General features: G+C 32.4%; 2 protein-coding genes across 2 annotated transcripts; both read left to right on the top strand.

The window, feature by feature from the left end:
- Positions 1-256: 256 nt before the first annotated feature.
- LOC123703821 (23 kDa integral membrane protein-like) lies at positions 257-2,850 on the top strand. Its single transcript, XM_045651982.1, has one exon. It carries the CDS (start codon positions 307-309, stop codon positions 1,096-1,098), a length of 792 nt encoding a protein of 263 aa, XP_045507938.1. The 5' UTR covers positions 257-306; the 3' UTR covers positions 1,099-2,850.
- Positions 2,851-9,433: 6,583 nt separating this feature from the next.
- Positions 9,434-11,364, top strand: LOC123703822 (leukocyte surface antigen CD53-like). Its single transcript, XM_045651983.1, has one exon. It carries the CDS (start codon positions 9,495-9,497, stop codon positions 10,257-10,259), a length of 765 nt encoding a protein of 254 aa, XP_045507939.1. The 5' UTR covers positions 9,434-9,494; the 3' UTR covers positions 10,260-11,364.
- Positions 11,365-11,642: the final 278 nt, after the last annotated feature.

Genomic DNA, 11,642 nt, shown 5'->3' with positions numbered 1-11,642 from the left:
CTTTAACTATTTAGAGCAAACATAAACGCTTAAGAATAATGTACTAAGTTACCATGATATGTTAGGCAAGGATATTTGCCCTTAATAGTATGAAACTAAAAATAAATGCTCTTGACTCTGCACCATATAATTAAATCAACAAAAGTCGTATCTAAGCTCATCAACGTCAGGACGTCACCAATATGATTCCATTAATCCTTATGAATCACCCAACCTTGATACGAGCTATTGGCCATGTTTTATATAACCATTGTAGCGACTCGTACGCCATTCTATTTGAAACGCGAGTGCCGTGCGGACGTAACCATGGGGAGCTATAACATGTCTAAAGTCGCTTTGTACGTCCTAAATACCATTTACGCAATACTGGGCTTGGCCATAGCCGCCGCGTCTATTTGGTTCTTCTGCGAAGTACACGACTTCACGAGCTTACGGAATAGCAACCATTACTTGCTGGATTACACCGTGTACTGGCCGCAAGCTGTACCATGGATCTTCCTGGTTGTCGCGCTGATGGTGATTGGAGTGTCGTGCTGTGGTTTCGCCAGTGCTCACAAGAGAAGCCGCGGTTTTATTACCATGTTTGTGACTGCGCAATCGATAGCTGTAGTATGCATGATCGTGGCTGCTACCCTGGCGCTAGTTTTCGCTGACAACAAATCCACTGACGACTTCTTTAAGGACACCGTATGGGATGTGTACTTCCAGTCGAAGAACGATCGTGAAGTCGCCTCGTCGTTCGGCTTGATCGAGCGCAAGTTGCACTGCTGTGGTGCCGACAGTCCGAGGGATTACAAGAATTGGAAGAACGAGTTCCCGATGTCCTGCTGTGACACTTATTATCATGGATTCCTGGATACCTACACTATAGAATGCGAATTTACTAACAAATTGGCGAATGAAAGGTACGGCTGCTCGACTGTGGCTGCGCAGTATGCGCGAATTGCGATCAAAGTTCTCTCCGGAGGTCTGATCTTCACTGCAATTATCGGGCTCCTCACTATGGGTGTAGCGATAGCCTTGTCGAAGTCATTGGAGAAAAAACGAAGGCTTCAAGCGTTGAAGAATGAATCTGAAAGCAAAAAGGTGCTATTGTAAGGTGTCAAGGCGATCTACGTAAGTACAAAACTTGGCCAAAGATAAACGCTTATTACAAATAGTTTTATAACGTATTAAGAGCTGATTTTTCGACCAGATACACTTCATAATAGATATATAGTCTATCTCTTTCTTTTGTATTGAATTGTGTGAGATGTATTGAAAAATCGGCCCTTTTTGTAATACATCGGTGCTGTATTCATATCACATTTAATTAAACGATTCAAAAGTTTTGAAATTCTGTAGATTCTACATGTTTTGTGTTATTTAAACATGTTTGAATCTAGGTTTTGGCCAAGTTTTTAATGGATTGAAAACACGTTTGTTGCGTATAGAGATGACATCATGTAATAGCAAGCGATCAGCTAGGGTTGTCAACAAGATAATTTGAGATTTATTTATTTATTTATTACCAACAACTTTAAATTGGTCGTTTAATGTATGGTTTGAAATGTGAACTAAGTGACCTTTGCAATTTTATTATTATAATAGTTATTTCATGTATCATTTTTTATGTAAACAGAACAATTATATGTAATTCTTGACAAAGGATTTGATAATGTGGAAGATACAGTACTCCAAAAGTGATAATGCGCATAGAAATCTTCGTCACAGTTCGGTAACTGAAATATTCCCGGAGCGTCCGAAGACGATATGTATATAGAGTGGTTAAATACATTTTCTTCATGCATAATTTAGTAAAATTTGTTTAGTAAAATAAATACATTTTGGAAATACGACAATTAGCGAAGATTTGCATGCGCATTATTAATTTTGGAGTACTGTAGTAGTTTTTAATATTTTGTTAACCAATGACATTTTAAAGATATAGGCCGTATGGGTTTTAAAGACTGCACTTTTTAGAATATCTAAGTTATATGGGACCCTTTTAGCATTTAGTTTTATGTTTGCTTTAACTTAAAGTACACTGAGGAGAGAATATCCACTTTAATATGTAATTAAGTTAGAAATTATATAATGTAAATAAATAGGTAAGTATTAGGTTACGTTATTTATATTTTTGTATGTGTGTTGTGTCAAATAGTTATTTTTATAACACTTTAACCGGTTAAAGTAAGTTAATAATTTATGTGTATAATTGTTATAGGTATATAGGATCAAAGTTAGTTTAAGTGAGTATTGTAATAAAAGTCGAAATCTCATATTATGCGAATGCTTTTATTAATGTTTAATTTTACACATTTTTATTGTTTGTTCCTTTAAAAATAAATCAAACAAAGAAAATATTCGATTCTAATAATGGTAGTAATCGCATGTTTACCGCCTAATATTAAATCTAGGTTTAACTAAAATGTGTAAGCCCTATGAATAATTTCACACAAATGATCTAAGTTTTGTGTTTACTTCTGACTTAAGCGAAGTATTTGATTATTTGATGTGAATTTCGATGATTATGTAATCGTTATTTATGCGAAGTAAACAACTTGAAATTTAAAATACCTTTTTATATAACTTCTTTTGTTATTTATGCAAACAAAACGAACATTGCCAAAATATTGTATTTTTCTTTGACATTTTTTTATGTAATTTAGTTGAATTAAATTCGGCGCATCCTTTTCGGAACATTAGTGATTTTAAACGATATATTAACCACCGTTTAAGTTAACGATAATTTTTTTAACTATTTTAAATATAGTTTTGTGTCATAACATGGTCCAATTTAGATAATAATAATGAAGGCGGGAAAATGTAATAATCTCGATATAATAATATTTATTTGTAAATATAGGTAACTAGTCTTATTTGATTATGTATTTTATGTACTTGTATTATATATAAAAAAATCACTAATATTTGTCTTATTTATTTCTATTACCCTGACTATTTATTAATTACACATAAAGAAAAATACCTAATAGGTACATAATATATGATTTATGACTCTATTTTATTACCAAATTTCATAGAATTACTTTTGTTAATTAAACACGAGTTCGTTTCTTTAAATATAGAGACAAAAGTATATTAAATATTGCAATAGTAAGTATCGAACCCACGACCTTTACTACAATAGGCACTAACCACTAATCTAACGGGGTCATTATATTAGCATTGGTTTTAAACGACTGTTTCACAAAGATAAGAAAGCACAATCAACAATATACCTTGGTCTGCACCCAGTATGAAATGTCATACATTTGATAGATCTACTAATTCTGGTTCATTATTGTAGAACAATTATTTCTACTCACGTATGGGTTTTTACCATAGTTTTTACGTTTGACATAGAAATAAAAATTGTTTTGAAAAGGAAAAGGAAGTTATACGCCTTGTAATAGCTTGTACTAGAAGTTACACTTACAATATTTTTCGTGTTTGTTTTCGGTTTAAAAAAGTTTAGACTTTTTAACGGATTTTAAAGGCGATTAATTCAAACATGGGGTTATACATAATATAATACAATAAATAAATCGCGTTGAAAATCCGCTAGTCTATTCCTAAGTCACATTTATAGTAAAAAATAACAAGTTACATAAAAAATTGCATCAAAAAGTGTTGATTCGCATATCAGGAACTTTATCAGCAAGTTGTATATACCTATAACTAACTTATAGTTACAATGTCTTAGTAAATAAATAGTTTGACTAGCCAAGTGATGTCACTTGAATACCAATAGTATAACGGAAATGGTTCCGTATTCCATGTACTTACCAAATCAAAGAAACGCCTTGGTATTTGTAACGGTCCATTGTAGATACATTAAGAGGATTTTGACAGACAGACAGACATTAGTTACGTAGTATTGTAAAATTAAGATTCGTTAGATTAGGTTTTCAATTATTCATATGAAATAAAATAAATTTAAATGATTTGGTCGAAAAAGCTTACCAAAATAAAGCGTGATTTGTCCAAATACCAACTAGCGGTCCGCCCCGGCTTAGCCCGTGGTACATAAATATGTTTTCTCTCCATAAGAACCAACCTCGTACTTCAAGGAATATGATAAAAAAAAGAATTATTTAAATCGGTCCACAGTTCACAAGTGATGCCGTGACCAAGGGAACCTATTTCTACACTAATATTATAAGGAGGAAAACTTTGTTTGTTCGTTTGATTGTAATGAATAGGCTCATAAACTACTGGACCAATTTTAAAAATTCTTTCACCATTCGAAAGCTACATTATCCACGAGTAACATAGGCTAGGCTAGGTCCAGGAAATCCCACGGGAGCGGGAACTATGCGGGTTTTTCTTTGAAAACGCGGGCGAAGCCGCAGGCGGAAAGCTAGTATATTATAATATAAATTAAAAAAAAAAAACTCAAAACTGAAAGTCCAAAATAAGCTCATAAACATTTTTTATCGGACGTAGACTTTGCTACAGTAGCGACATCTATATTTAAAGCTTGGAGTTAATATTTTTAGTTCCGGTTTTTGTGTGTTATATAATCTGTTTTCCTTTATCTTTAACATGGTAACGATGAAAATCTTCTTCACACGAAGTACTTAAAAAATATGCAAGAATATGGCGCCATTTTGTATAGAATACCTATTTTAAATAATCTAAACATCAATAGACGTCTATTAAAAATAAATATGTATCTAATAATCAATAATTAGACGTTCTAAATATAGTTAGTAAATAATTAAATAAAAACTTTCAAATGACACACATTTAGGTACGAGCGGAATATTAAAATGGCTCACCATTTGTGCAAACAATGGCGTGTATATATGTATAATTATATACTTTGTGTACTTATATGCAATGTCTTTGTTATTGTACAATACAGCTGGTTATAATGTTTCGATGGGGAAATGAAAATGAATACAGTAAATTAATTAGTTGAAAATTACTCTATATTATTTTTCTTAATAATGAGGAATTTACACATACATAGGTACTAGTTATATTTATAGATAATGAAAAATGTAATTAATATTTGATTACCATAATATGTGTTTAAGAATCTATATATCTTAACAAAATATAAGAAGCTGCTTATCTCCTTGTTAATGATATTCTTGTATTTAAAGTATGAAGAAGAGAAGAATTTAACATAATTATTATGAACAATTTCATTTAGAACTAGCAGTCCCCGGCTTCACTCGCGGTACTTGTTTACGTTTTATCTCCATAAGAACCATCCTCGTACTTCCAAGAATATAGTAAAAAAAGAAATCGGCAACACATTTGGCGATTTATTTTATCAACTTAACAATCCTACACCTTGCGAATGCAAAGCCATAATATGCTATTCGGTATAGGTACCAAGATTCATAAGAAATTAACAATCTTTTGGTACCAAAAATAAACCATAGAAATTATTACCTTTCTAACATTAATCATTGATATAAGTATAAGTATAGGTATATTGAATAGTTTTCCATAAAATTACATAACAGTTTCACTTTAGTTACGTAAGATCATTCGGAATGATAATCAGGTGTGACACGCTTTTGTCGTCTTTTCTGTATGTTTGTAAAGAAAAAATATTAACATGTATTGCTTAACGTAGCTCGTTCAACTCCCAGATGACATGTCGTAACTTAGGAGCATTTAAGTTACAAGTTACTTTATAGTAGGTGTATTGTTGTTCTGTAGGTTATTACGCAAGCAGACTATAATAAATGTTGCTAATAATAAATGTTTATACAATAATATTTGTAAGTACTACTAGGTACACTCTACAGTAGGGTCAAAGACCTCTTATGAGGGTAACCATGGGTTCAAGAATTTTACCATGACGTTTAAAAGCAGCATTAATTCCAGTGTGTGGAAAATGACAGCGCTATATTATGTACTAGCTGCGCTTCGCGGTTTCATCCGCGTGGCTCCGCCCCTGTTGGTCTTAGCATGATGATATATAGCCTTCCTCGATAAATGGGCAATCTAACACCGAAATAATTTTTCAAATCGGACCAGTAGTTGCTGAGATTAGCGCGTTCAAACAAACTCTTCAGCTTTATTATATTAGTATAGATATATTATAGTATACCTAGATAGATAGATAGATGAGTCATCTAGAACCTAGCGCCATATTATCTTCTTTGGTATTTCCGGTTTCTTCATGATGTTTTCTTTCACCGATTGGAGTGATGTTGATAATTTGCAGATATAGTAAAAAATCTACTTATACTAAACATTTTGCACGCTTATAAAAATCACGTTTGAGTTTTAAATATTTACCTATTTGAGATCTTAACCATTGTGTTACTTTATATTACTTATTTTTTTGGATTTGATGGAAGAATTGAGGATGGATTCTAAAAAAAAAAATATAATATTGATTGTACTCTATCCAGGGAATAATTTCGTAAAAATTGTTATTTATATAACATTAAAAACAGTTTTTACATAGAAATCATTAACTGTTGTATCAAACACCATCAAACTGACATACAAAAGAAAATCTAATTAAATTGTTATCAACATCTAGTTATCTAATAAAGTTAATTAACATCACAATTTGCTTAATTATTTATGGTTATTTTAACTTCAATGTAAATTATGAATCATCACAAATACATAATATAGAAGTGTGTCATGACTCAGACAATTGGAGAGGTATTTTAAAAGGTATCAATTTATAGTTTAATTACAAATTATGTAATTCTGTTTTAAATGCATATCTACCCGAAATAGATGGACGGGTTCTGATAAAACTTTGCAATGCAAGCTTTTAAATTATTCACACATTATTTCATAGAAAGGTGAAATAAATGATTTCTTTAAATTTAGAAAACTCAATCGAAAGTTGTTCAGCTGTTCTACTGAATCAAACAGATCATGGTAGATAAATTATTCTAAATATTCTGACGCATACATACCTATAATATAAACTTTTAACTAAAATGTCAGAATTTTATCAAAATTAAAGTGCTCTTAATTAAATTATTTACATAAAATTATCACATTTCTTGTTAAAACGTTTTATTTGTATTCATATTAAATTACTTAAAACACTGGGGAAATATTCAATGATACATTTTTCCAAGAATTGATAGTTGTAATTAGATTTGCAACGGATGATATTAAATTATAAAGACTAAGTAGTTAATTTCTGCGGCTTTGTTCACGTTAATAAATATGTATTGCGGGCAATAAACAGTAGAATTGAGAGTCCCCTAGTAGGGAATGGGGCAGATGCATTATACATTTCTGTTTCACTGATCGATTTTCTTTTGGGACAAGTAGATGATGAGGTTTCTATGTCCTGTCAATTGACTCTATTTTCCACTGGAAATCGAACCTATGACCCTTCTGTTACCGTAAGCTTATCATAAAAGTACAAATTCATTGCTTTAAATACAGCTTCATTATGTACGTTGATACAAACATACATAATATACAACCACGAATATAGTGTGAAGTATATAAATATGTTCTTCAATGGAAGCTCATATCATTGTATGTGAGTTTAATAATTTAATTATTAATTTATTTAATTAGTTTAATAATTTAAAATACGTGCAGTTCCAATAATATTAATTAATTAAAGCTTAATTTTTATTTAGTTTAAAAACGGTATTATAATTGAGACACAATTATGTGACTACATACATTTAAATAATACGTAGTCCTAAATAGTCTATCTAGCATATTATATATCTGCCCATTTTTAAGATAAATAATTTTGAGAGCACAAATTGATGATAATATGAGCTTATACGCAAGATATTACAACGTTTTCTAAGACTAAGTTAAAAAATATGACGTTATTTCTATAATTTTTTTACTCATTCAAATAACAATGCTGCAAAATTTCGTGTCGTGAGAATTTAGTAAATTAATTAAAGATATAAAAATTTCGTAAATCTCATTAAATTACAGGTTTTTTCTACGTTTTTGTGATCTTTTTGATATTTATTTTAGTATTCTTTATAAGAATACGTTATAAATCTGAACCTTCAAAAAGAACTTAGTCTTGTTGGGAGTCATTAGAATTATATGAACAAATTTTATCCCCTTAATAAAGCTCTATCAAAAAACGTTCATCTGTTTATCAGCAAACATCTAGATTGCTGAATTAAAAAGTTTTGACTATTATATACAATGCAGGTACATTAATTTATCTTAATATTGTATATCATGTAGTAGGTAGTTAACCACAAGGCAATTAGTTGGAACAACTTATATGTATAAAAATATACTATATATTGTTAAAATTGAAAAGTGAAAACACCTACTTCCTATGTTATTGCCAAATAAACTATCCTATAATACCAAGAAGTTACATAATAGGATGACCCAAAAGCGCTTCCCAAAGCTTCGAAAACAAAACTTCACAATAACAAACACAAGGCCACAGTAAAATTACCTACAGTTACCTAAAGCAACATACGCAAGGCCGCAGTATACCAAAGTTGCGTACCAAAAGCTCGGAATTTCTACCAAACTTTAACCTTCTAAAATATAACCAATACACTGGTCAGGCAAAACAAAATCATCACTTTCGTTTTCGGCCTTGATGACGCAACACGACAGGTACCTACAACTTAACTGTGCCATCGACAAGCCATGCTAGGAAAATCACGTACTACGACTTTTATACGATACGACGTTGATACGATATCGGGGGAGTGTCGTATCGTTATTTAAAATTAAATAAAAAAGATCGTTTCAATCTAGCTAGCGAGGAAAATTGTGTTTTACATAAGTCAAAATTACTTAATTTTCAAAATGTTTATACGTAGATATTAAATGATTAGATATAGTCTAATACCCATTTGATAATAAAATTAATAGTAATTCAATTAGCGCGATAAAAAAGAGCGAAACATCTATCAATAAATATTAATGTGCATACTTAGTTCGGTATTTTTGTGAAATATAGCAACTTTTATTCACTTATTATATGGAATTAGGTAATTTAAATTATAATATATTAATCAAATCTATTTCAAAGACTTTATACACTGACATACATGAAATAAAGTAAATTTATCCATTATACATATTATATAAAAAATAATATATGCTTAAGTAACAATTATTTCAGTCTATAGAAGTGTTATTATTTTTTGAGAAAAGCAATCAATAAATGACTAATTATTTGAAAATTTTACTTTCTATTGCGTATAAATATACTATCTAAATTTAATGTACATAAACGAGCTATCCAAATGATCAATTACACAAATTATACACTACAAATCGTCGCATATAATAAAACACAATTAAACAAGTGCCAGTATTAACTAATGCGAACAAAAGTTAACTAATAATCTCATTACGCCAATAAAACGTAATTGTATCAAATGACATATCACCCGTGAATCATAACGACATTAAAATCGCAGTCGTGTCGCCGCTAACAAACACACCCGTTCTAAGCTCCAATCTAGGTGTGCGCAAGAGTTTATAAAAGTACTCGCATCATTGCACCGCCTCTCATTTAGTCATCGACAACGAACCGCGACAGACGTGTCAATATGGGGAAAGAAGAAATGATAAAAGGCGTGCTCTATGTTGTGAATGTGTTGTATGCAGTGTTCGGTTTTGTGACCGCGGCCACCGGGATATGGTTCTTCGTGCAGCTCTCAGAGTTCGTCGCTCTGAGGAACAGCAACCATTACCTGTTGGATTATAGAGTGTACTGGCCGCAAGTGGCGCCATGGCTGTTCATACTCCTCGGCTTGTTTGTGATGATGGTGGCGTTCTGCGGCTACTGCGGCGCCAACCGCGAGAGCAGGGGCCTCCTCGGAATGTACGGACTCTTCTTAATCCTCATCGTCATCGGACAAGCGATATCTGCTACTCTGATATTCGTATACGTTGATGGTGAACACACGGACCGCTTCATTAAGGATACAGTGTACGACGGATATTACAATTCCCAATCGAACCCTGATGTATTCAAATCATTCGGAAGGATTGAAAGGAAACTGAAATGCTGCGGTGCGAACGACGCTCGTGATTACAGAAGTTGGAGGAACGATTTACCACTCACCTGTTGCCAGGACAGTTACTACAGAGCTACATGTGACTTTACGGACAAAGAAGCTAACGAGAGACTCGGTTGTGCGAAGGTGGCTGCAGTGTACACCAAGATTATAAGCTCGTCCATCGCCGGTGCGTCTCTCCTCATATCGTTAGTGGAAATAGCTGGTGTGATTCTTGCGTGGAAACTGTTCCATTCGCTAAGAGAAGTGGAACATTACCTCCCTGAAAGGAAAGAAGGTGAAACGGAGTGCTAGTTCCGGACCGTGCTTGTACAAACTGCCATTATGAACGAGCTTGTGTTAAGCTGTGTATACACGAAGATCCGAGGGGCCGTGCGGTTGGCAGCTTTAATGGATCGTTACGCTGCGCTCACCTTGCATCTTAGTATATACTCAGATTAACTTAACCTTGACACCGTTCGACCGAATTCATTTTATATAATAGATCACCACCGATTCTGTTAGGACGATTCGAGCCGACACTGCCTGAAACTTTTTCTCCTGGAAATCGGCTCTATCAAGGTTTCTCTTTAGGGTGTAAAGTTCGTTTCCTTTGTCAAGGAAATATCGAAATCTTTATCCCCACCTAGTTTAAGACCGCGCGTTACCATTTTTAAAGTATTATTATGTTATTCGTAAGCTATTCGTAAGGTTATCGTAATCGACTCCATAATTGGCATTCCATTTAGATAGAAGTTGTTATTTAATCTTTCTTTACTGTATTAGGGTCAATTTCGTGGGGGGGTCATAACTGCGCCTGAACATTCGAGTGGGCTTAATCAACTCCTTCCTCGTTAAACGTGATTCATTATACCTGACTCAGCTTCAATTATACCCGAGACATGTGACACTTTACGATGTTTTCCATTCATCGCTCGCTGGGAGGTTACGCAACGACTCTTTATGTGGTATTTTATCCATGGACGACTACTTAAAGTTGTTTATCGAGGTCGAGCATGAGAAAATTGTGACCTCAAACGCTCGGTTATCGAATAGGCTAGAATTGAGCTCTATTGCTTATTCAATAAACATCTTTGTTGGTATTACCTACTTAAAATTTACGCAACGTGTGTTGGAAGGCTTTCACAACCTGCGTTTGGAATAAATTTGGATATGCCCTAAATTCTGTGTTCGCGACTTGTCCGTCTGTAAGTCCGTCCTTTCGCCATATTTTATATATCTCGTAGCATTTGCCAAAGAATATGTTAAAAATCATATTCATATATTTTGCATGCAATTTTATAGTTTTATGATCACATCACTGAGCTCTAAGTTATTTTTTTACGATGATAATATAAATCGACACTAGTCTTAAGTTTTGTTAAGTAAAGAAAATTTTTAAATATATATTTTATAAATACCGCTGTCTTTTATTTATCTTGGTTATTGATGAGATCATTATAATTACATTATTTAATGACATTGCATATTAAATTACATTTTCTTAATAATATAATATTTTGTAGAATCATAATTGAAACTGGTTTCCTCTTATGATCATTAAGTGGTTTCCTTTTCTTTAGTTAATGGTGACATTACTTAACTGATTTTTATCAATGAAATGAGAAAATTAATTAAAAACGAATTTGCATAGAGAATAATATAAAATTACAAAGAAAGTTATTATCATAACATTAA

This window comes from Colias croceus, chromosome 27, assembly GCF_905220415.1.
Source record: "Colias croceus chromosome 27, ilColCroc2.1".
Lineage (NCBI taxonomy): Eukaryota > Metazoa > Arthropoda > Insecta > Lepidoptera > Pieridae > Colias > Colias croceus.
Note: the sequence above shows the minus strand (reverse complement) of the source record. Positions and strands in the feature narration are given on the sequence as shown.